Source organism: Kogia breviceps, chromosome 11 (assembly GCF_026419965.1).
Source record: "Kogia breviceps isolate mKogBre1 chromosome 11, mKogBre1 haplotype 1, whole genome shotgun sequence".
Classification (NCBI taxonomy): Eukaryota; Metazoa; Chordata; class Mammalia; order Artiodactyla; family Physeteridae; genus Kogia; species Kogia breviceps.
The window spans coordinates 83,040,830-83,066,914 of NC_081320.1; the positions used below are offsets into that span (position 1 = coordinate 83,040,830).

The window sequence follows — 26,085 nt, forward strand, 5'->3', positions numbered from 1 at the left end:
AGAGAGGAGCTGAGTCTGAGCTGGGAATGGGATGAATGGGTGGTGCTCAGCTCTGGGGCTGGGGCTGGGGTGTGGCTGGGCAGAGCTGAGCTAAATGATAATGCCCAAAGGAGGCAGTGGCGGGGGGGGGGGGGGGGGGGGGGGGAAGAGGGTGAAGGCTGAGCTAGGCGAGGAAGCACCTGCTATTTTCAGCAAGTCCAAATCCCCAGCCCAGGTCACTGACATCCCGGGAGACTGGAGAGCTATGGACTGGAGCCTCGTCACCTGTGAGCGTTGATTAAACAGACAGTTTTAGAGCACAGATAAAAGGAAGTGGTAAGTAGCTGGAGCCAGTAACAGTTCACCAAGAACACGCTGGAATAAATGTCGTCCTAAATTCAGGGTCCTCTATTCGGTCTTGTTCTCTCTGATATTTTCATCAAAGGCTTGAATAATGGCACAGAAAGCTGGATTATCAAATCTGTGGGTGACACGGAGCTGGGAGAGAGTGGGAGTAGATTTAACAGGGGAACCAGGCTTCGACACCCAGAACATCATCAAAAGCCTGGAACCAACCAGATGAGATTCTAGTAGCGCTAAGTCAGCGAGATCTTGCACTGACATTAAGAAAAGCAGCTGCTCAGCTACCTCGCAGGAAAGATCTGGCTTGAAAGGTACATAACAGGCGTTGACTTTTCCTCTTACCCTGGCATTTGCTACCTGGCGTATGCACACTCAAGGTCAAAGAGATGTCCTCAGTCCTCCCCGGCCTGGATAAATAAGCAAGACATCAGAGAGAGGAGGGAGAGTCACTTTAGTTCTGAGTTGTCAGTCTGGGGGAAGAATGCTGTGGTTCCCTCCTCTCCAGCCTAGCCAGGTTGGGGCAGCGGGCTCCCAGGAATCCCTCACTGAAACTACCAGAAGGGGAGACAGCATCTTCTTCCCAGGTTGGGTGACTACTTAGACATAAACTTGCTGCTCCATCTTCTGCTTATTTGAACAAGGGTGAAGAGCACTGGGGAGGGGTGGCAGGGGTTCCTGGGGGCCGTCTGTACTCCCACTGACTGTCATGCTCAGGATGTGGGAGTGTCCTGTGGACCGAGTGGACACTGGAAGTTGGCTGGGCCACCTTTGGATTTTTACAGTGTTCCACCCAAGAGGGCAGGCTGCGGGGCCAGAGGAGGCTGTGGGGGGACCCCCGCGGGCTAGATCCTGTGGGGACATTGGGTTGCCCCTCCGTGGTACGGGGCGACGAAGACGCTCCTGTGTGGGTTCTGAAAACCCCACACCGGGCTCTGGAGAGCCAGCGTTGGGAGCCAGGCCCCACGGAGGGCTTCCATGGCCTTCTTTTTGTAAAAGTCTTTATTGAATTTGTTACAATATTGCTTCTGTTTTATGCTTTGGTTTTCTGGCCATGAGGCATGTGGGAGCTTAGCTCCCTTACCAGGGATGGAACCTGCACTCCCTTCAGGGAAGGCGAAGTCTTAACCACTGGACCACCAGGGAAGTCCCTCCATTGTCTTTTTAATTCCTCTCCCCAGCCTGAGACTGTGGAAGGGCCAGAAACAGAAGGAGGGGCTGGGGAGAAGAGCAAGCCTCCTCCCCTTTCTAAGTCCCTTCGGCTGAAGGATGGTCTATTCTGGGAATAGGGAGAATATGAGCATTTAAATGGATCTGAGATTAAAGTTTTAAACTGGACTGGACTGGACTTCCTGATACCCAGGAGTGACCACAAAGCTCTGGGATTAGCCCCAGCTGATATTTAAGAGGCAGGAATGGGAGACTCAAGCTAATGTTGCTAAAGGCTGCGAAGAGAGGAAAAACAAAGCCATTTCTCCCTTGGGGTCCACCAGGTTCAGACAGTACGATAATCCTGTTGCAGGAGCCTGAGGGCCACGGGGCTTTCAGCTGCCGGTAGTGGAAAACCCATCTGGGTCTTACACTTTTTGTCTCCTGTGACGAGATGGCCTGAGGTCACGGTGTCTCCTCTCATGGCTGTCACCATTCCAGGCATCACACACAGACCTGGCAAGGTCCAGTCAAAGTAGAGTGGCATTTCCTCCCTTGTGATTTCTTTTAGGAAAGCCTCTCCTAGTAGCCACGAGCAGACTTCTCTGAAGAACCCATTAACCAGAATGGAACACACTCGTACTTATTCAGTCTTTGGAAAGCTGCTTGAGGTCACCGTGATTGGATGATTTGCTGGAGCAGGCGTTGCGGGAGGGTGAGCACCTGAGGAATGTCTCCCTCTCTGCCATGAAGGCAGAAGGGCGCAAGGATGGCTCGCGATTAGGTAACCGGTAGCGTCTATCACAGCGGTTCACACGACAAGCTCCGGGAAAGTTTTGGTGGGCTGCAAGCTCAGCGTGAGGTGGCTGCCCATATGTCAGATGTGCTCTGAGGCTGCGTTAATAGGAACATCCAGAGCAAGGGAGAGGATGCTCAGCACCTCCGTGAGACTGGACCACACATGACGGATCAAACTCCTGGGGAGGAAGTCATCTGAAGCTCTTCCAGAGAAGGGCTGGTGAGAGGTCTATATGTACTGTTTATGGAGGTGTGGCAGAAAGAATAGGACATTTAACCTGGAGAAGACTGGGAGGTACCTGTCCACGTGGGGAGCCATCTTGAATCCTTTAGAGCAATGCCCGAAACAGAGGGAATTGCTTCTGTGGCTCCAGAAGGCACAGCCAGAACTGGAAGCGGTTCTTGTCTCGGTAGAAAGAATACGGTCAATGTCTCCATATGGTCATTAGAGCTGCTTTTCAGTGAATGAAGGGGCAGTCTCAGAGAGCAAGGGTCCTGTAAACCGAGGCTGGTAGGGAAGAGGTCGAGGAAATTCTTGTTTTGTGGGGAGGCTGGACTAGATGTATTCCAGGCATGGTGTGCCCTGGAAAGTGCCTGAGCATTAGAGCCAGAGGGTCCTGGGTGCAGCTTTGCCACTTACTATCTGTGTGACCTTGGGCAAGTCACTTAACCTCTCTGAGTCTTACCTTTCTCATCTACCAAAATGAGGGTAACAGCACCTGCCTCACTGGGTGGTTGTGAGATTTGTAAAGTCTGTGGCACATAGTAGGCGCTCAATAATGAACCTACCCTTGATCCTCGGGCATGTCCTTTACCTTTGGAGAGAGGCTGGCACAGTGCCTTCTGGCAGCCAAAATTTTCCTTAGAAGTTCTGGTGGCCTGAAATAAGGGCAGAATGAGAGTTTTTACGACAAAGGTGAGGACAAAACACAACACAGCCCAGGCCAGGCTCCCTGCCCCAGCGGCACCTTCAGTCTCCCCAGTTGGACCTGTGCAATCTGGAAGGACAGTACCTCTCAAACCCTGATGCTGGGCCCAGAACAAGCCCAGAGCTGTGGGCCTGCTTCCTACCACTCTGATCCGGTAGTCAGACCAGAATACTCTGCAGTCAGGGAGGACCTGTTCACGTGATCCCTCTTCAGGGAACAAGAACTGTGGAAGAGTGTTGACTTAGGGACTTGGCCTGGGTCAAAGTCACGACCTTCTCCCAGAGATCCTGTGGCCCTTCCAGCTGAAGGGCGGGGGTTGTTATTAAGGGCCTTGTGGTTCCCTTAATCCAAAGTCCATGCCTCTGGACAAAGTTTGCTCAGGGCTCATGGTGAAGTGGGTAAAATGTTCATGACTCCTTGTCTCCTTCTGCTAATAGGTTCTGTGAGTCACATCCACCTGGGCCTCCCCAACCCCTGGGAACGAGCCTGGCACACTGTGGTGGACACTTGGGGCCCAGAGGTACGGGGGCGCACAGGGAGCCATGGCCCAGCACAACCATCAACAATACGGAAGCGAATGTGGAACAGTGCCGGCTCTCAGGACCTTGAGTCTTTCTTTAGTTCTGTCATCTGTAAAATGGGAGCATTAATCCTCACCTAAATCACAGAGTTGGCCAACGAGCCAACGAGAGAATGAAGTGAGAGGGCTTTGTAAACGGAAAATGCCCTCAGCGTGGATTTTCGGGGAGTTCACGGCCAAAGAAGATCATGGAGAAGATGATGTCAATTCCATCACAGCCCCCATCCTAAGGGGTGGTGCTACCCACAAGGCCCTCCCCTGCAGCTGGGTGAATGAGGGGCGGGGGGGATGAGTCTCCTGGTGTGTGTCCAGATGTAGATGTGGGAAATTTCCAGCATGAGAGTGAGAGTGACTCAACCTCAGAGATTAGCAGCTTTCATCTGAAATCAGAGTCAGAGAACGCTGGGCCCCTACTCTGTGTGGGTGTGTGGGAAGGGAGTGTGGAAAGTGAGGCTATCTGGATACCAATCCTGGCTACACCGCTATCTTGCCTCTTGACCTTGAGCATCTCACCTCTCTCTGAACCCAAATCCCTTTCTCTGAGAAAGAGGAGCTGGACCAGAAATCTAGAGGAGTGTGTGTGTGTGTGTGTGTGTGTGTAGGAGTGTGTGTGTGTGTGTGTGTGTGTGTGTGTGTGTGTGATTCTTTGCAAACTTTGACCAAGGTGATGGCATTTCCTGAGGCTGTTGTTGTAGCATCATTGGGCAAGAGGAGGGGACTGTGTCCACTACACACTGGGCTGTTCAAAGGCCCCTAGGGAAATGAAGCCTCAGCCTTCTAGGCTGAACCCAGCTTCTGGAGTGAGAGCGGGGCTTAAGTTTCATGCTACTCAGTGCAGACGGCGAGGTGTGCCCTGAGGTGGGGCTGTTGCTTTTTCCTCTGACAGTGTGTCTGTTCTGAAGTTCTTCCCTGGCCCTAGACATCCCTTCCCTGCCCCTGGCTTCCTGAGATAAGTTGTAGTGAAGCTAAAAGAAAGAAAGAGCTAAAGGGTCCTACCTATGGGAGTGCGAGGACTTAAGATGGAACAGAATTTCTTGGCTGCATCAGGATCTGTCATCTTTGAAGGGAGACATTTTTAGGTTATAGCCTCCCCACTCACCAAGATTCTGATTAAGAAATGACACATCCTAAACAGCTGTGCGACTTCCACCAAACTTTTGCTGGAGACGTGGACCACCTGGGGACAGGACGCAGTGAGGTGGCTGAGAGCTTATGCTTCGGAGCCATCGGGCTTGGGCTCAAATCCCAACCCTGCTACCAGCCCACCGCCTGATCTTGGCAAGTGAGCTACTCTGAGCCTTGGTTTGAGCTGACGTATAATAGGGAATAAAATATGTATTTCATAATGTCACGGCCTTCAGTTATAGAAGGACTTATAAGCTAAACTCCTTTTAGAATTTATTGAGAGGGTAGGATCAAGCTTCTCTCTTCATCAGACAGGCTTCACTAGATCAGCATTTCCCAAAGCGTGTTCTGTGGGACCCGGGGTGTGAGGAGACGTCGTGCAAACAGAAGGGCTGGTGCTGGGAGTGATTTGGGGCAATGCTGTGAGTTTAAGCACAGGTAAACAGCCGTGTCTGCTGCTGGGCTTTTCAGAACCTTCACTGGGCTAAGATGTCTCGGGAGGCTCCACACTTGGGCGATGTGTGCAATGTTGCCCCAGATTCATCTGACCAAGGAACTCTTTTCCCCACAGGTATACCATGGGACACATTTGCGGAAGAGTTCCATTGCAGACCTTTTTCTCTCTTAGCTCCCAGGAAGCTTCTGTTTCCATTTGAGGCTGGCACAGAGGAACCACATCAGTCAGAGTCTTGGTATATTTATACCCCACCCCGCTCTGGGGTGCTGGTTTTCTATTTTTGTTTTGCTGTACATATATTTTTTTTAGTGCAGGATGCCTCAGAGGCTGTGTGGAAGTGAGGAGGGTGGGGATGGCATCACCTGGAGATAAAGAGCCCACGGCAGGACCGAGGGCAATTCTGAGCCATTAGGAGCTATGGGCGGGGGCTGGGGTGCAGGTCACTGCTGCCATGATTCTGATCACGCCTCGGAGGACTGAGAAGACTGCAGCCCCTTGGGGAATGCCTTCGAATTCTGATTATTTCACCCCAGGCAATGAAGAAAGGAGGGCAAGGGTCAGCAAGTTTATGTCCTGTAGGAACTGCTTAGGAAAGTCAAAGCAATATTGGACTGGTCACTGCTGACCTCAAAAATGACACTGTTTAACTTAGCTCTTCTAAGAAAGACAGAGGCAGATAGGCCACGGGCTGGAAGCCCTGGCTTTTGATGAGGTGGTCTTAGGTGCGGTGAGCCAATGGGAGCTCAGGGCCGGTTGTGCCGTGGCCACCCCAAGGGCTGAAGGCCAAACAGTGTGTCCCAGGGGCCTGCCTGCAGCTGCAAGGAGCAGCCAGGAGCGCCGTCACACAAGGCTTGGCTGTGTCCTGCCTCCTGCAGGTGCCACCGCTTCTTTCTTTGACCCCTGGATCCCCAGTAAATAGGTCTCTCTCTGTATTTTTCAACTGACCTATGTGGGTAGGTGGGGGGACTGGGATAAAGCAGCCTTACCCACACTGCCTTTATTTCTCTAGTGTATTTCAATCTGCAGGGAGCAAACCATTAGTGCGGAGAGAAATCAGTTTAGTGGGTTGTGACCAGCATTTTATAGCATGAACGAGAAAAGAAAGTATTAGAATGCATTGGCTGTAGTCGGGGGTAAGTATTGTTTCATGAAAGAAAGACAGACAGGGAGATAGGCATGGGTTGTGGTGTCAAAGGCCACTGTGGATTGTTCTCAGTGACATCTGGAAGCCACTGGCTAGCTGATTCCAGGCGCTGGCATCACTTCAGGATGCATCTGCTTCCGGGTCTCTCCTGGGCTCTGGGGCCCAGTCCCAGGCTGAGTTGTCCCTCCACGGCCAGAGGAAAATGTACCTGGAAGAGGGGTGCCCGCGATATAGCTCACCCCTGAGCTGCATCTGCTGGGTGTGTCCTCAGACCCCAGAGGGGGAGTGGCCACTCCAAGGGTACACGATGACAGAGGCAGCTGAGCCTGACCCTGGTCTCCATGGACAGCATTTATTAGGCGCCATTCTCAGTGTGAAGACAGATAGGCAGGAGGGGCTGAAGGGAGGCCATGGCAGCTGAGGCCTGTGGGGTCCAGGGGCTGCCCGGGGTGAGGGTGTGGGCGCGGGGGCATGTCACCCACACGTATTGCATATTCTGTGGCAGTGTGCCCAGGCATAAGGCATTGGGGAAGCAGAAAGGCTGCCTTCGGTGGGAGGGGGTGAGGGAGAAGCGACATCGGCCTTCCAGTTCCCTAGGAAAGACCTGGCCGGAGACCGAGCAGTCTGCCGTGCTCCGCGAGGGCCATTCGGCCTCCTTCCCCACCATCTCCTTACAACTTTGGTTGTGGCTCCCTTGGGACTGACGGGACGGGACCCCTCGAGGGCAGGGTCACACACCGGACAGAGGCACCCTAACATAAACACAGAGGGCAGCCCCGGGCCCTGGGCCCTGCTCTCTGTGGCACCTGGGCAGCCAGATCCTCCACACTGAGACGGGACTCACACACAGGCCAGGCCAGACTTCTTCCCTCCCAGGGGTGCCCAGAGGCTGGAGCGCAGGGTCAGGGTGGGGCTAAGGTTGATCACCGTGGCGGCCTCCACTACAGCTTCTCTGAATGCCGGGGCTGGCCTTGCTCAGCAGTGTTAAGGAGCTGACAAGGGAACAGTAAGAGGGGGCAGCCTGGAGGGGGAGAGGCCCTTCACCCATCCCTTGATGCTGTCCTGAGTCATGGTCCCAGCTCTAGCTCTGGGCCCTGACCGTGGAGCCTAGGGTCTCCCTTCCAACTGCTGCTCTCTACCTGGGCTTCTGGGTTGCAGGTGGGGTAGGAAGGGGGTACACCTGGGAGGAGCGTTCCTTGCTGCAGCTATGGCTTATCTCTAGCTACTTGGGACACAGGCAGCAACACTGGTTGTGGGGTCAGGGTTCACGTCCCAGGAGGATATGCCTGCCAGCTCTCTAGGCTGCTCTGCCCAATTCCCCAACTCCTAGAGCTCCAGCTCCTGGCCTTTCTGCTGTCAGCCCCAGCTCCGCTTATCTGGCCCTAAGGACTGCCCTGTTTGTAAGTCGGAAGCTCAGAGACTGAGTGGTCCTACACTGCTTCAGCAGCCCGCTCAGAGCCCTGCCTCATGGCCAAGCAGAGGAGAGGCTGAGCCCAGCACTGGCTCAGTCCTGGGCTCCGGTTCTGGTCTAAGGCCCAGCTGCCCACACAATGCCAGGGTGTGCAGGCTGGGAACTTTGCTTTCAAAGAGCGGGAAGAGGAGTCGAAAGAAAGAGCACTTAGGCTCAGAACAAACAGCCTGGGTTCTTGCTCCCCTTTGCCTTTTGCTACCTGTGTCGCCTTGGGCAAGTCAAGTCACCTGTCTGGGTCTCGGTGTCATCTGTAAAATGGGGATGAGAACTCCTGCCCTGGTGACCTAACTGGAGTGTGGTGAGAATCAAATGAATGGATAGTCAGGACAGGGTTTCCAAACTCATTTCACGGATCTAAGAGTCGGTTATTAGCAGCAGCGGCCAGTGATGGCAAGGCGGGTTCTGTTTGATTTCAAGGGCAGTGTCTGGAAGGCTGGACTCCCTCTTGCCCCACATGAGGATGTGACTGGAGGCCAGTTAGCTCTCACCTACCAAGGGGACCACCCTGCAGACTGTGGGGCCCCTGCCTCCCCTTCCCTTCTCCACCCCTTCTGCAGCCTGCCTGTCCTTGCTTCCATCTGCCTGCCCTCTGGGGACTAGCTTTAGGGACTGCTGGGTTTCCATTTCCTCCGTAACTGCAAAGCCATGCAAAATAACACAAAAGGTAGTGGGAGACTGGGAGACACAGCTGGGGATGAGGAAGGTGAGTGGGACTGAGTGGGGTGACCTCGACAAAGACACCCTGACTTTTGGAGCGAAGGGAAGGTGGGAGACCTGGCAGGACAGAGGTATAAATAGAGATGCAAACTTACACGGAACACGAAGTTCCCTCCCTAAGGGACAGGGGGAGGGGGTGATGGTCTGGTTACCAGCAGGGCCTCTGCGAACTGGGGAGCTCCTTATTTTTCCAAAGGGATGGGAGGCTCCCAGCTTCTGCCTTCCCTCCCCGACGCCCCCCCCCCCCAAGTTTCACATTTCTCGGAATTTGCAGGGCGCAGATGCGGGCTCCAGGGGTGCTCGGAGCCCTGGCTCCTGCCGGCTGGTGCAAGCAGGCACAGTCGGAGATGGGGGCGGGGGGAGGGTGGTGAGGGGTGTAGGGGCGCCAAAGGCGGCTGGGGCGTTCTCTTCGCCGACCCCGCTGCTCCTCCGGGCAGGAGCCCCCCGCCCCGCCCGCGCTCCCAGGTGCTCCAGGCCCCGCAAGGCGTTCACACGGAGCTCCTGCGCTTCATGAGGCTGCGGAAGGTGGACAGGCTGTGCAGGCCCGTGGACACGGAGCTGATGGCGGAGCGCTGCGCCCCGCTGCAGAGGCAGCGATGCGAGGGCGTGTCGCTGTAGCGGCCGCCCCCTCCCGGCGACGAGTGGCTCTGCTCGACGCACGTGTCGGACGTGGAGAGGTCCCGCGGGATGATCATGGGGATGGAGTACTGCAGCTTCTCGCGGCTCTTGTACCAGAGGCACGAGCACATGGACTGGAAGTGCAGCACTTCGGCGTAGACGTTGCGGAAGCCGCCTCCGCCGCCTGCCGCAGCCGTGGACGAGGCGGTGTCCGTGGTGTGCACGCTGCCGCCCGCGCCGCCGGCGCCGCCGCCCGCCTGCCCGTTGCGCGTGAGCAGCGCGCGGTGCTCGGCGTCGCGCTTCTCGTCCTCGGCGTTCATGGTCATGAAGCGCAGCACCACGAGGTTGAGGAAGGCGCCGATGACCGTGAGGCCCGTGAGGATGTAGACAAAGCTGAAGGCCACGTACTGCGGCTGCGTCTGCAGCGCCTGGTCCTTCTGCAGCGCCACGTAGTCGCCGAAGCCGATAGTGGTGAGCGTGATGAAGCAGTAGTAGTAGGCCTGGAAGAAGGTCCAGTGCTCGTAGTAGGAGAAGGCCGCGGCGCCGATGCACAGCGTGCTAATGCACGAGAAGAAGCCGATGAGCACCATGTTGGCCATGGACACATCCGCGCGCCGCATGCCCAGCCCCCTCTTGGCGCGGTGCAGCAGGTACTTGACGAAGGTGTTGATGCGCTCGCCCAGGCTCTGGAACATGACCAGCGTCAGCGGGATGCCCAGCAGCGCGTAGAACATGCAGAACACCTTGCCGCCGTCGGTGCTGGGCGCTGCGTGGCCGTAGCCTGGGGGAAAAAGGGGAAGAGGAGAGAAAGCACGTGCTATGGGGCTGCCCTTCCAGAAACCTGCCTCCCTTCCCCCTACTCTCCCCTCTCCTTCCCCAACCTCGCAGAGTCTGGCCTCTTTTTCCTTTGGCCGAAGAGAAGACGACTCACAGTTATGGGTACCTCCTTGTCCCTAGGCACTGCGCTCCTTCCTTGCTGATAATTTCTCACTTATTATCATGACCACTCCAGGGGGTAGGTAGGAAGGAAGGAGGAAGCAGGGAGGGTTAAGTGACTTTTCCGGGGTCACATTGTTTGGAGGCAGAGCAACCTGCGTTTGAATTAGAATCTGTTTGGCTTCAAAGACCCGACCATTTTCTCTACCCAGAATAGGAGCTAACTCCGTGCTGCTGTTGGGAACTTAGTCTAGAGGCAACGTGGATAGCGTGAAACGGTACTGGCAAGTCAGTTGGGAGACCTGGATTCTAGTTTAGTGTCTGTGGGCTTTGGACTTGTTTCTTGTCCTCTCTGGGCCTCGGTTTCCTTGACTATAAGGGGTGGAGGTTGGACTGAATGAGTCCTGCATCCTGGGATTCAGTGTGCAGGGAGGGACCCTGGGGGTCCTTGATGACTTCCTTGCTTCCAGCCAAAGCTTATGGGGGTAGTTCGCCCCTGGGGCCCACCAGTCTCCCAGAGGCAGCTGGCCCACCCGTGTCAGAGGAGGAGAAAGGAGACAGTGCCCTCCCCCCATGAACTAGTGCTCCAGAGTCCTCATCAAACCCTCTGTGGGGCCCTGGGGTCATCTTCTATGCCTGGCCGCAATGTAGGGTCTCTCCTCAGGGGGATACGGCATTGCCTTTGTCAAAGCAAGGGCCCCGGGTGTCCTTCCAGGTGTTACTATCACCAGTCAGACAGTCTCAACCCCATCACGCCCTACCGTGCCCCTCAGCCCTCACCCAGCCGGGAGCCAGGCAGAGGCAAAACCTCCCTCTGAGTCAACCATCACATGGCCTAAGTTAAGAGTTCTGCCTGGAGACCTAGAGGGGAAAGGACCCTAGATGGGAACTCAGAAGCCCTAGGCACAAGTTCTGGCCCTGTCACTAGTGGCTGTGTGACCTTGGGCAAATTACTCCCCCTCTCTGAGCATGTTTCCTCACTTGTAAAATGATGTCTGCTGGTCCTGGCCCTGCTTCCTTCACTGAGCTATTAAGATATTTATTACTTTTATTAACAGGATTATTATAATAAAGTAATGCTTTCCATTTTTCCCACCTTTTTAAGCCTTATCAAAACTTAACCAAGGGCTTCCCTGGTGGCACAGTGGTTAAGAATCTGCCTGCCAATGCAGGGGACATGGGTTCGAGCCCTGTTCCAGGAAGATACCACAAGCCGCGGAGCAGCTAAGCCTGTGCACCGCCACTACTGAGCCTGCGCTCTAGAGCCCGCGAGCCACACTACTGAGCCCGCGAGCCACAACTATTGAACCCCGAGCACCTAGAGCCCATGCTCCGCAACAAGAGAAGCCACCGCAATGAGAAGCCCAGTCACTGCAACAAAGAGTAGCCCCAGCTCACCGCAACTAGAGAAAGCCTGAGCCCAGCAACGAAGACCCAATGCAGCCAAAAATAAAATAAATTTTAAAAAATTAAAAAAAACAAAAAACTTAAAAATGCTGCTGCTTCTCTGCAGCCATCCTGGATTGCTCACAGCTGGAAGTGATCCCTGCTTTGAGTGGCACTGAGAATGATCAGCTTTGAAGTCCAGGGCCAGTATTACCACCATCCCCAACCCTGTCACTCAGGTCCCCCAACTGTAAATACATATGTACAGCTAAATACTAGCTTGGGGTGGGTGGGGGTGGGCACTGCTGGACTTTGTCATGTTCCTCCCTAACACCCCCCATTGCCAGCCATGACCATGGGCTATGCCCAAAATATGTTTGATGAATTGATGGCAGGATACTGTCTGCTTTGGTATGGGATCTGAATTCAAATCCTGACTCTGCCACGGACTATATGTTTTCTAAGAAACAAAAACAACCTCTCTGAGCCTTAGTTTCCACATCTGTAAAATGGGGCTAATAAGTAGCACCTGCATCACAGGACTTTTGGGGAGAAATAAGTGAGATGATGTGTTTAACACTTAGCACAGAGTCTGGTACATATCAAGCGCTCAGTAACAGCTCACAATGAAGTGCCAGGTTTCCCGCACATTTCCAAGAGATCACCTGGGCTGGCAGACAGCTCATTTCCAGGAAACTTGGCATCTCTGTCAGCCTAAAGCCATGTGAATCTTAATGCTCAGGGAGGTCAGAGGACTGTTGCTGGGGTGTGTGAGGCTGTGGGCCGCCCTTAGGTTGGGCTCCCCTGCTCCCTGACTGTGGCGTCTAGCTGGGGACTGTGTCACCCTTTGCCAGGGGCCTGATTAGCTGAGCTCTTGAGCTGCCATGGCTGGCCCGTCTGCACCCCAGCAGGGTGAGAACAGATTGTGCCCGCCAGCTCGGCCACAGCAGCCAGACCACAACTCACCTCGACAGCTGGGCAGGCTCCGAGCCAGAGAAGCTCCTCATCCTGCCCTTTCCTGTCCCCCAGGCCGGCACCCGCATAGGATGCGGGGGAGGGAACAGCACGATGGCCACGGCTGAACAGGGATAGGGAGGCATGGACCAGCCCCAGCTTGACCACAGGTTGGCTGTGTGACATTGGGCAAATCCGTTCCCCTCTTTGGACCTCTCTTGTCTGCTCTGCACTCTGGGGGGGTTGAGCTACAGCTGTTAATCCCCACCCTGGCCACCACTGCCAGAGCTGCTGTCAGAAGTAAAGGAGAGGGAATTCCCTGGCGGTCCAGTGGTTAGGACTCTGCACTTCCACTGGCAGGGCCCCAGGTTTGATACCTGGTCCCGGAACTAAGATCCTGCAAGCTGCGTGGAGCAGCCAAAAAAAAAAGGAGTAAAGGAGAGACTGGACATAAAAGTACTTTGGAACCTGTAGAGTTCACGACAGAAGGAGCAGTGAGGGGTGTCACAGGGGAAAGTCGGCCTGAAAGTGCAGTCCTGAGTGCCAGGCCGTCCCTGATGTAGTTGATCCCAGCGTCAGGGAAAAGGACCCACTCTCACCACCATTGCACCTCACCTGTGTCTGTTCATAAGCTGTGACTGCTCCCCGTCCACCATCCTTTAGGAAAACTCAGTGCCTGCCGCCCTGGCAGCCTCACTACCCACCGTGGGCTGCCCACAGAGGCCCCCGGCCCCAAGTCTCATGCTCTGCCATGGCCACTGTCCTGTCCAGTGTTGCCTCACCTTTGGGGTCAGGTGCCCTCCAGGGCCCACCCTCACTTCCTACCACATGCTGAGGCTGCACATCTTCTCCTTCAGATACATTTTTAACTTTAATTCTCAAAAACTTCCTACAAGGTCGTTATTATGACTATCTCCACTTTATAGTTGGGATAATGAAAGCTGGAGAAGCCTCGTGAGTTGGCCAAGGCCACTAGACTTTCTGACTCATGGCTCATTCTGAGGCCTCGGAGCCGATTTATCACCCAGGAAGGCGATCAGGATGGGAAACTGAGACCCCAGAGGAGACCAGTCCACTTGGAGCCTCGTCCTCAGACACTGCCCTGAGCTGGACGGGGCAGAAATGGCAACAGGGGTGCAATGCCAAGGCATTCAGATGCTTCTCCAAGCATCGGGCCTAGGGTCAGCATGCCCCCGCCCCTTCGCCTCTTCTATTGTCACTGGGTGAAAGGGCGAGGGAGCTGGGAGGACCTGCTGACGTGGGCACCCAGCTTGGAGGGGCGCCAGCTGGGGTGGAGCCACTCCCAGGGGGCCCTGGAACTTCTGGGAAGTAACTGGGAGTTTGGCAAGGCCTGGCTGCCTGCCAGCAGGCCTGCCGCTTGCCCAGTGCTCAGGTTTGGTTTTTACGAGGGAGAGGGGGCAAAGGGAGTCCCCGTTTTCTCCTTCCTGTCCAGCCCCACGCATCTCAGGATGAGGGACTCCATCTGTCCTTGCGGGTTGCTGACATACACAGAGGCTACGCTCCGGGGCTGATTCTCTGAGGATCCTCCCTCATAATACCTGATGGACCGACCAGCCAGAACTCATGCCCTGACCCTGAGACTTTAGACCCTGCCTCTCAGAGAGCTGACTGGGGCTGTTCCTGTCCCCCTCTTCTCCCAGTTACCCTTCCTGAATCCACCATATGCTCAGAGCCAGAAAGGTTCTTACTGACCATATGGCCCAGTCCTTATATTGTACAGATGAGGTGATGGAGGCTCAGAGAGGGAGAGTGACCTGCTCAAGATCACACAGCTAGTGAATGGAAGAGCCACGACTATAACCTGGGATATTCCACTCCAAACTCAATGATCTGTCCTCTGCCCTCTGGCTCAGTATCACCAGGGTTGATCTGTTCATTCAACCAGAGCCCAGCAGCCCCTGCTTGGGAGCAACCCAGCTAAGAGATGGCCTAGAAACCTGGCTGGAGCATAGAATTTACCTGAGGAAGCCAAGTGGCTAGATTTTAAAATTATGTGGCTGGACATAAATATTAATTATGAATATTTTGAGACAGCAGGACAAATTAGGTGGAATGGGAACCCCGGGGCCTTTGTTCTTCTATTTTCCTCCCAATATCACCAAGGGCCTCAGAAACTGGCCAAAGCTCTGTCTTCCAGGGAGATGCAGAGGGTTGGGGGCCATCCCTCCCTCTTACTGAACTTTTTCTCTCTGTGGACTATCTCCTTCTAGTCGAAGCACAAATAACCAGTCTGAGCCCTTGGTAATGGCCTTGGCTGGATTGGACTCAGCTGTCTGCTCCCATTGACCTCACATGCCCGCCGGCTTGAGTGCCTGACCTCTTACCCTTGGCCTAGCTGGCCGCAAAGTTAGAAAGCGGACCACGGCCTTGGGTGGAAGAAAGAGCTTGGGACTAGGAGGCGGGAGATGTGGGGGTCTGACCTGGCCCTAACCGTAACCAGCTTGCACCTTGGGCAAGTCCCTTTTCCTCTCTGGGGCTCAATTTTCCTCATCTGTGACATGGAAAGACAGGACAAGATAAAGGGTTCCCACATTTTCCCCCTGCTATGGATGCCTTTTTTGGTTCTTTTGTTCACCCACACCCATTCATACAGTCTAAATTTTGAAATATTTTACATATGAAGTATAATATGTTGATCAGCACAGTGTAGCTACTACCTAGAATAGACATTGCATAGATAATTGTAAAAAACTGAATTATTTTCCCATCAAAATTAATTAGGAACACATTTGCCAGTCAGAACTTCTGATTAGCATGGGATAACTGATTCTGAGACCGAATTAAGTTATTATTATGCTTTTGAAATATCGAAAATGGATATTTCTATTTTCCACAGGGATTTCTGCAGTTCAGTGGTATAGGTGAGAGCAGACTCTGGAGTCAAACCGCTTTCAGCTTTGGCCAGGTTACTTAATCTTCTAAGTGCCTCCGTTTTCTCATCTGTAAAATGGGAATAATGATGCACTTACCTCATAGAGAGACTCTGGGGATTTCATGAGTTAGTTGACTTAAAATGCTTAGGATGTTGGGATCAATAAATATTAATCATTAGTATGAATATTGGGGGAACATCAAAATTAGATGCTCTTTAAAGTTGCTTTCAGCATTGACATTCTGAGATCAGTGTTTCCCAAAGGTAATTTCCTGGAATGCCAGTTTCATGGACTATTAATAACTGTTGGATGAGAAAAGTGTTGCTTGGTTAAATGAAATTGCAGGAATGCTGAATTCAACTGCATTTGTTGTCATGTGATTTAAGTGGAGGCTTTATCAGAGCCACGCACGTGTTCAAGAGCAAGGTCAGCTGAAGTTGGGAGAATGTGCTTAAGTTTTCCTGCTTGTATGACCTTGGAACATTTCTCTCACGGTGCATATTGCTGGACAAGTGTTCCTTGGAGCAGAGTTTGGGAAACGCTCCTCTGTAGCAACAAGAACTCTAAGGTCCTTCTCTCGGGTCTCTGACTTTGAGATTCTCTGGTGTCCCGTCTCTGGTTGGCCCAGCCCTTCTGCAGATTAGAAACACACAGCCCTTGGCAATGCCTAGCTGCAACCTGTTTCTTGGTTTCCCGCAGACCTAGTTATCTAATGTAAATATGGCCCTGGCCGGGCTAATGTTTGCCCTGAGAGAAGATGGATGAGGTGACCCGTGGCCAGAGGTACCCAAAGGCTGTGCACCCTGGGCCAAGCTGGGCTGATGCAAAGCTGCACCTGGGGAGGGGGTGTGACCTCAGCGTGCTGGCTGGGTCTGGTGGGGCAGCCGGAGAGGACTGGAGGCTTGAGGGAGACGGGGCAGCTCCAGGGGACTGAGTGGGAGACATAGGCACCCCCAGAGGAGGCTGAGCTCTCCTGCTGGGCCTGCAGAGGGCACCTCAGAAAGGCCCACGGAGGACCCTGAGGCACAGACAGGGAGCTGCCCCCTTGATCTGGAGGTGGCAGCAGTGAGAAGCCAGGAAGTAGGACCGGAGGCTCCGCAGGGACCTAATTGGTGTGTTAAAGGAGATGAGGCAGAAGGAAGCTGGCCCAGGCCCTGGGAGGGAGGGAAGAAAGAGGCTGCCCAGCCTGGTGGAGATGGGGAGGGGAGCGCAGGCCCTCTCCTTCCATCCTGCAGGATCCAGCTCAGACCATGCCTTTTCCAAGAACCTTGGAGCGCCTTCCCAAAGCTGGAGGGACCTCTCCCTCTGCCTCGCTCTCAGGCCTGGATTTGTGCAGAGGAGATCTGCAGGGCTCTGAGCCCCCAGAGGGCCTGCAAGTCCCCTCAGTGTCCGGCACGAGGCCGGGTGGGTGCAGCTGCTCAGTTAACGCTGTTCAGTCCAGACAGCCCAGAAGTATGAGATGTGGATGAGAGAAACCTCCCCTAGACACCCAGCAGTCGGCGGCAGCGGGGGTCGGGGGGTGGGGAATAAGAGGAGGGCCCTTTGTGACTCATAGCTCCTGCCCTCCCTGTGGCCCCCAGGACCCTGCAAAATGAAATCAGCCTCAGGGCCCAGAAGGAATCCCCTGCTGTCCCCGGCCCTGGCCAAGGGCTGAGCTAAGGCCTGGGAAACCACTGGGGCCTGAAGGACCTGGGTTGGCAGGAGGGACCAGTGTGCAGAACTGGGTCTGGAGTTTGTCCCCCTCCAGGCCAGAGCGCCTGGGAAGGACAGCTAGGAGGCACAGCACCTCCCCCCCGGCCCTGCCCCTCTCCAGATCCTCTCTTCCCGTCCTCCCGCCTCCTCTTCCAGCTCTTGTCCCCACTCCCCACCATGGTCGGCCCCCTCCCCCTGCCTTCCTCCCCAGCTTCCCACGTGGCGGCCCACTGCCCTCTCCTCTGTCTCTCTTTTAGCTCTCTTCCATCCGCAGGTGCCCCCATGACTCCGGTTCAGGGTTCTCTGATGTAGGACAGCCCCCCTCCTCTGCCCTCCCCAGGCCCACATGGGATTAGGGGGAGCTGAGGGGGGTGGTGCTGGTGTCATGGAAAATCCCCGCGGCAGCCAAGGTCAGTGTTTGCAGACACAGCCTGGCCTGGAGCCAGGCCTGCCTCCCTGGCCAGCTCCCTCTGGCCTATCCCAGAGGCTGGCTTTGCACAGGGGCCCTCGGAGGCACCCCAGGGCTGCTCTGGGTGCCTGGGGCCAGGGGCCGCGGGAGCCATCTGTCCTGGAGTATGGGAGACTATGTAGTTCAAGTCGTTCATTTTATAGATGGGTAAACTGAAGCCCAGAGAGGGGCAGGGACAGAGCCAGGACTGAAATCCAGGGCGTTCTGATCTAGCTCAGTCCTCGCTGCAGAGGGGAGCCCTCTGAAGTCTGTTCTGGTAGGACTAGGAATAGTGAAAGCTGTCATAAACTTCCAGTAAATTAAGGGCTAGCTTGAGGTTGGGCTAGACTTGAGGTGGGTGATGGGGCCAGGGGAAGTAGACCCAGATGATCAAACCACAGTCCTTGACCCCAAAACACTTTCCATGTGAAAGGGAATCAGATGAAACATCTCAGTGGAAGCACTTTGAAAACTTCAATGCCCCGCCCAAAGAAGAGGTTATTATTACACAAATTATTGAGATGCTAGGCAAAGGTAGGAAATGTTTTAGGAAGAATTTAAGACAGGACCTGAGCGAGGGCTAGTGGTGGAGAACTTCACTTTGGATATCAGGAAGGGTTTCATGGAGGAGGTGGTATTTGCCCTGAGCTCTAAAGGATGGGTGGGAAATGCAGGGTTCTGATGGAGGGGAGCTGTTGAAACAAAGACACAATGCTAGAAAGACACGTGGCATGTTAGGGGCAGAGAAAATTAACCTGAGGCCAATGGGCATGCTCACAAAGGGGGGGTGGAGGGGGACGGGCAGACTCTCTCAGGAAGGCAGCTACACGATATGCCTCAAGAACCTTGAAAATGTGTCTGCCGTGACCCTGCAATGCCACTTCTAGGAATCTCTCCTGGGACAATAACCAGAGATTGGAACAAAGATTTATGAACAGGGATGTTTATAGCAGCATTTTCATTGTGAAAAATTGCAAACAGTCCAAATGTTCACCAATAGGGTTTGGTTAAACATATTAAGGTATATTTATGTGGGGGAATATTGTGTAGCCATTCAAGTGCTGTTCTTAGGAGTCTCTTAATTACATAGAAAACCACCATCGAAGGTTAAATACAAATGGTAGGATACAACCCTTTATGTATGTATAATGGGATCCCACAGTAAATATACAAATATGAAAAATGCAGCTATACACACACATAGGAAGAGCAGCTGGAAGGAAATATACTAAAAAGCTCCTAAGAGTTTATCTTTGAATCATGGGCTCATGATTACTTTTAATTTTCTTTTATAGGTTCTATATTTTCTACAAAAATCTATTACTAAGTATAAAGAAATGAATATTATAAACCTAACAACAAAAGTTCTGGGTTATTTGGAGCAGAAAGTAGTAAAGGTTGGTATGGTGAGCAGGGGCTAAAATGGGAAGAGCTTGGAAGGGGAGGTGCAGGAATTCAAATCTTAACGTGAAGACAGTGAAGAGCCATTGACAGCTCCTGGGCAGGGGAGGTACAGCCAAAGAGGCATGGAGATGGATTCTCCTGGCATCCCTATGTGTAGGGGTGGGGATAGCAGGCAGGCAGGAGGATGGATCAGGAGGCCTCTGCATGGTCCCATTGTCAAGTGCTCAGCCCTAAACTAGGTTTAGGAGGGGAGAGGGGAGGGGAGGAAGGGAGGAAAGAGGAGGCAACGAAAGGAGAGGGGAGAAAGGAAAGTGTAGATACGGTGTGTGAGATGCTCTCGTGTTTGCGGATTTAAACTGTAAGGCCCATGAGGGCAGAGATTTTGTCTCTTTTGTCACTACCAGATTCCTCACACTTAGGAGTGCTCCGCACGTAACCGGCACTCAATAAATCTCTGCTGAATGAGTGAATCAAGGAAATGAGTCATCAAAGATGAGCCTGAGGGTTGAATGGGATGGAGCCAGGGAGGATGGACAGAGCACGAGGCCCAGAACAGGCAGTGTCTCACACAACACAGGGCAGCAGCACTGGGTGAACCCGGGAGGGTACTGACCTGGGGGCTGTGAGGTCTGTTCCAGCCCAGCCACTGCAGCAGGTGGCCATGGCCCAGGCCTGGGGCCTGTCTGTATACTGTGACTAGCTGGATAGAACATGTGTGAGCTTAGAACTTGTAACAGATTGGGTCTGGTGGGGTTTTAATTAAATGAATCCACCGGGGACAGTCTGGCATTGAGAAAGGAATTCTACAGCACAATTGAAAGTGGACTTGGCCACCTCAGCAGATGGCTGGGATGCCAGTCCCCCCACCCCCACCCTTGTGTTTCTTGAAAGGCTGTGTCTGTAAGTCTGGCATCTGGCTGGCCTGAGTCCTACACTTACACGCTTTGGCTCTTCCTGTTTTGCCCATGGAGGAGAAGCAGGCACATGTTGGCATCTCCTTGTCCGACTCCCCCAAAAGGGACTGAACTGCTCCCAACAGGAAGCCTTGTTGGGTCATGGGGGCAACAGTGGCCCGCCTGGGTGTTCCCTGTTGGCTGCACCATGTGTCCTGGACCTGAGCCTACCCAGAGCCTGGCTGCCTGAACTTGCATCCTGCAGGCAGTGTTACGTGGGGCGAGGTGGACCCCAGAGGGTAGGGTACGCACGCACGGAGTTAAAGAACACCCAACCAGGAGTCGGGGGCCTCCCTGGCTCCCATCCTAGTTCTGCCACTACCTTGCTGTAGGACAGGACTTGTTGAACTTTTTCCTATAAATGGCCAGATCGCAAACATTTTAGGCTTGACAGACCTTATGGTCTCCTGCAACCACTCAGCTCTGCCGTTGTCTCAAGAAAGCAGCCATAGACAATATGTAAATGAGTGGGCGTGGCTGTGTTCCAAAAAAACTTTATTTACAAAAGCAGGCCGTGGCCCAGTTCAGCTCACAGGCTCTAGTTTGCTGAGCCTGCTGTAGGGTCTTTGTTAAGGCATGTCAGCTCCTGAGCCTCTGTTTTCTCACCTATCAAATGGGAAGTTAGATTAGAAGGTTATTTCTTCTCGGACAAGTTATATTTTAGGATTTAATAAATTGCTAGCTCACCCTGTTCCACATACCACGCACAGGCCCCGAGGATAGGGGTGAGTTTTGAGCAGGTCTGGAGCCCAAACCTGCATATGGAATTGGTATCCACAGCTCTCTGGAGGCATGGCTGCATTTTCCCATTTCTGAACACTGTTCATGCTCTTTTTTTTCTCCCTGATGGGCTTCTACTCCTCCATCAAATTCCATTTCACAAGTCACCGGCTCTGCAAAGCATTCCTCGATACCACCCACCTAAACAAATCAGTGCTCCTGGAGCCCTTTGGCCAGCACTCACCAGTCCACAAACATTCATCCATTCAACCAGCAGACGTTTTTTGAGTCCTTAATATATGTAGTGCTCTAAGTTCTAGAATAATAACTATTTCTAGGTTGCACTTAAAAGCAGCCCTTTGTCATTTACAAAGCAACTTCTATACATTCTATTGTTTGAGCTCGCACAGCAATCCCGTAGAGGAGGTATTTACTATTATTATTTTCTATTTTACGGGTGTGGAAACTGAGGCTCAGTGAGGTAAAGTGTTTTATCTCAGGCCATAAATGCTAGAATCAAACTTGAAATTCAAAGGCTCTTCTCTTTCCATTGTACTTGGTCGCCTCAGGACTCTCCAGGGCCGGATGGAAGTCAGAAGACCTGGGGTCTGCTTCCAGCTGTGCTGCTGTATGGTCACAGGTAAGACCCTGCCCTTCTCTGGGCTTGGGGTTCCTCTTCTGGGAGGTGGAGGAGATGTTCTTGAGGTCCGTGACATTCTAGGATTCTGGGCTTACGGCGGGGCCACGTTCCCTCCCCTACAAACAATGAAGAAAGCAGTAGTCTCGGTGGGAGAGTTGGGTCCCCCAAAGCAATGGCCCTGAGCCTCCAGGTGCGTGTTAGGCCCACAGATGCTGGGGCCCTTTGCAGAGCTGTCCTAGTCGGCACTGAGCAGAGGCTGTGTATAGGGTGAGAACCCTTGGGCTGTCATGGGAAGGGGGAGGGTTGGAGATGGGCTGGTGCCGCTGAAGTAGAGGGGCAGCCAGAGCTGACTCTTCAGAGACAAAATTGTCCTCCCTCCTCACCCCCCACACAGCCTCCCAGCGCAGGAGGCCGCAGAGAGTCAAGGAGGAGATGGCTGCACGTCCCGCCTGAAGTCTTGTTGGTCCGCAGGTTCTCCGTTCTGACTGCTGAGTGCTAAAGGGGCCCCGAGCCCCACCCCCATCTACCTAGGGACCAGTCTCTGGAGCCTTGAGCTTTTACTCCTTTTTGCTTCTTTAGCTGCTTCCTTCTTCCTTCTTCTTTCTTCCTCTTTCCTTCTCCTTCCCTCCTCTTCCTGTTCCTCTACCACCTCCTCCTCCTCCTTTTCATCTAATTTTGTCCTCTCAGTCTCCTTCTGGACTCTGAGGACAGGGACGGTGTCTTGTAATTCTCAGGAGCTCAGTGCCTGTTACCCAGTAGAGCTAATGGTAATGGTGGTAGTGGTGATGTAGTAGCAGCAGTGGTCATAGTAGTAGTAATAGTAGTAAATCATAAAGCTCACATTTGTGGAGCATCTGTGTGCCAGGGACTGTACTCAGTGCTTTTACATTATTTCATTAAATCTTCACAAAAACTTCATGGGGTAGATATTATCCCCACTTTCCCTGTGAGAAAACCGAGGCACAGAAAGCTTCCCTAACTCATTCAAGACCACACAGCCAGTGAGTGGCTGAGTCAGGGTACACATTCAGACCTGTTGCCTCGTGCAGCCTAACCAGTATTAGTTGATTAGATGCTGCATCTGGAAGGCAGGTGCCTTGGTTTCGAGCCGAGGAGACTGAGCTGAGTGGCTGGGTGACAAGGCCACACAGGTATGTGGCAGAGCCAGGGCGAGTCCTGCTCTCTTTCTTCCACATCCCAGTGGCCTCCAGGGTCTCTGGGCTGGGGTCAGGGATCTGGGTCCATGGCCCATCTAAGTGGGAGCTTCATGAATTGCTCTTCATAAGGTTGTTCTGGAAAAGTCATGGCAGCTTGTTCCCTGTCTGTCAAGCACGTGCTTTCCCCAGCTTTCCAGCTCTTCTTTCCAGCCCTTCTCCCAAGAAGCCAGATCCAAGAGTGTGCTGGGTCTCCCCAGAAGACGCCCTCCACCGGCTCCAGCCAGGCAGGAGGTGGTGGGAGAGCTCAGAGCCAGCCCTGGAAACAGCTCAGGGGGGGACATCTGGGGAGGGTGAGTGGGCAGGAGGGGCCCCAGGGAGGCCGCAGCACTTGGCTGGTCTCGAAAAATCAGCTGTAAAATCACCAAAGCAAAAATGGCTTTATTCCCTCTTAGCTGGCCTTGATTAATTAATTGAACAAATATTTCTTAAGCACCTACTACTTTGTGCCAGGCACCAAGCTGAGTGCTGGGAGAGGATGCGAAGACGGGACGGCTCAGTCTTGCCCTCTGGGAACAGAGACAGGCCAGTGGGCAAGTGAGAGAAGACTGTCCCTTAAGTGAAGAGTTACCTCTGGATGTGGGGAGTCTATGGCAAAGGAGCCCTTCCGTGATGGTGGGACTGCAGGCGCCCAGAAGCCAGGAGTCAGAAGGCACAGCAATGTTGCCAGTGCTCCCGTGGCTGGGAGCAGGGCCTCCGAAGATGCCCCTGGATACGGGGGAGCATTGTTCAGGGTGGTGTGAACCCCTGGCTGCTGCACAGAGCTGCTTGGCCCTGGTGGTCACTAGAAATTGGATCAAGGTCAGTGTCTGAGGCCGTACTCTCTTTCTCTCTCTTCCTCCTTCCTCCTTCTCCTCCTCTTTCATCTTCTTCTCCTCCTCCTTCTTCTTCCTTTTCCGTCTTCTCCTCTTCTTTTCTTCCTCCTCCTCCTCCTTCTTCATCTTCTACCGTTTACGTTTTTTTTAAAAGTGCACTTTTAATTTTAGACCAATGTTAGATTTGCAGCGTTATTGTGAAGTCCTGCCTTCCTTTTTAAACCACTCGCAACCTCTGGTGATGCGTTGCTGGCTGCTGTGTTCCCACCCCATCCCCATTGCCTTTTCCCAGGAAGCCTTCTTCCTGTTCTGGGCCACAAGCACCCCCTTCTCTCAGCTCTGCACACAGCATCCATCTCTGCCGCTCACCTGGCCTCTTGGCAGACGCTGCCTGGCGTATTTACCCACCTCCTTATGCACAGTGATGCCTCTGTGAGCAAAGCTCCTTTTAGTCGAGGCTGCCTGCGCAGAGTGGAAGTTGGGGGCGGCTGGCCCGGGGTGGGGCTGGGCCCTGGACAAGGCTTTTGAGAGGCGGTTGGGGCCCAGCTCTGGTCCCCTGCGTGGGGACTCGCCTCCTGGCCTCCCCTCTGTGTAGCTGAGGTGGCAGGTGGGAACCAGGAGGGGACGGAGTGTAAGAGGAAGGAAGGGGAGAGACAGAGGGGACAGTCACAGGCCAGAACAGATCCTGTGCCTTAGCTGCTCCTAGTGCACCTACTAATAACTGTAACAGTATCAGGAACTCAGCCATCCTTGCAGCAATTCTCACCCTGATTTTCAAGGTGGGCATTATTAACTCCATTTTGATGAGGAAACCAAGGCTCAGGTTAAATACGACTTGTCCAAGGTCATGCAGATAAAAATTGGAAAAGCTAGGGTTCAACCTAGACCTTTTCGCCTTCAAAGTCCAGGCACTTTCAGGTGTCCCTGGGACCGTCCACTTTGCGAATAGAGCATGGAAAATGTGTCCTGCTGGTCGTCATCCTAAGACCACTGGAAGCCCCTCAGGGTAGGATCTGGGTCTTAGAGTCTTAGGGCTCTGCATCCATCCTGATGGCATCCTGCCAAAGACCTTCTCTTCTGAGCCCCTCTCCTGCCTTCGGCCAGCCTAATGAACCCAGAAGTTGAAGGACCAGTCCTTTCTGTCCCAGGGAGCAGCTCCCCGGATGTTCTCTTTAGAGATTCCTGGATGCTTCAGTCAGGCCCGGAGCCAGACAGAGCGGGAGGTGCGGAGAGGAGAGCTGGAGGGCAGGGGCCCAGGGCCCCCATGGAGGCTGTCTGGGGTGGACACGTCTGGTGTGGCTACTCCCTTCCTGCCTCTTCGGAGCTGTCCTGAAACAGCCCTAGTTAAGGATGGGCCCAGGTAGCACCTTTGTACCATGTGGCCCCGGACTACGGATTGGACTAGGGAATGCACACCTGATCTAAGAGGACCCGAACTATCAGCTGGGTGGACAAGTCAGGTTGTCTCTCCCAGGGGTTGTGATGAGGGCTGAGGGGCTGGGTAGTTTGGGGGAGCTGAGCTGCAGGGTTACAAAGAACTGTGTCCTAACTGAGACCAGGGTGAACCAAAGCCACATGCAAGTCGGGGTTATGGGGGAAGAGAAGCCAGCGTGAGCAGGAACAGCAGAGACAGGGAGGGTGTGTCCTGAGAGAGACGGAGAGAGAGAGAGGCCTGGGCTTCTGACTGCGGGTCTTTGACACCAGCTAAGCGGTGCTGTTTCCTTTCAGAAGTCCCCTTTTACTCACACAGGTCCAACGGGGCACGGTGCCCTGGCTAAGCTCCAGCCACTCCAGATGGAGAAGCCAGGCCCCCAAGCACTGTGTCCCAGGTGTGTCTGGCAAAGTGAGCTGCACAGCAGAAGGGCCCTGGATGAGTCTGGGGAGACCCATATGGGCACTGCACGCTGGAATGTTTAGGAGCATTTCTGTTGGATTCACGCAGCTGCCCTATGTGGCCCACTGGGCAGGGGTGGTCTCCATTCGACGGCTGGGGACATTGAAACCTGGAAAGGTTGGTGTCTCCCCTGGAGTTGGACCTGGGACCCTGGCCTCCTGATCGCAGGCCTGCTGCTTCTCGCATAACCCACACTGCCTCTCTGATCCCCTCTCTTATTAGGTAGCTGGGTGACTTTGGGGTTAGAAATACAGTGTGCAGAGTACCCAGGACAAGGCCCGGCATGCGGAAGGTCTCAGGAGGTGGGAGCTGTTGTTAATATTATGTTTTAAAGCACAGCTCTGAGCTGCCACTCACCACTCACAAGCCTTCCTTAGTTCCCCAAATGCACACAATACACTCTAGGGCTTTCCTGGCCCAGCACGTAGGCTGTGCACAACCGAATGCACCCCCAACCCGGCCTGCTCTCTCCTGGCTCCCTCAACACTTCCAGTCCCCTCTGCGCCTCCCCTCTGAGCACTTCCTCATGTTGCTGGGCTGCCTGGAGTTCCCTCCCTCCTCTCTTCCGTCCTCCAAGGAAGGGCAGCTCCAGGGCTGCCTCTATTGGGGCACCCTCCCCTGTCTCCCTGTTGGAAGAACGGCACCTTCTTCTGCCCCTGCTGCTCTCTGCCAGGTATTAGGTTTTGTGTGGAGGTGGGTGCCTCTCTCACTGGCCCACCTTGCCCGGTGTCTGTGGTGGATTCCCAGCGGATGCATGAAGCTGGTCTGGATGCACGGGTTGGGTTTGGCAGGGAGGCCTTGCAGTGAG

At 53.9% G+C, this 26,085-nt stretch overlaps 1 protein-coding gene across 1 annotated transcript in view; it reads right to left on the reverse strand.

Annotated features, from left to right (window-relative positions):
- Window positions 1-6,854: 6,854 nt before the first annotated feature.
- KCNK3 (potassium two pore domain channel subfamily K member 3) overlaps window positions 6,855-26,085 on the reverse strand; it is a 38,210-nt gene continuing 18,979 nt past the window's right edge. Inside the window, exon 2 of the mRNA XM_059078550.2 lies at window positions 6,855-10,108. Within this exon, the coding sequence (XP_058934533.1) occupies window positions 9,198-10,108 (911 nt within the window). The 3' untranslated portion in view covers window positions 6,855-9,197. The remainder of the gene's footprint in view (window positions 10,109-26,085) is intronic.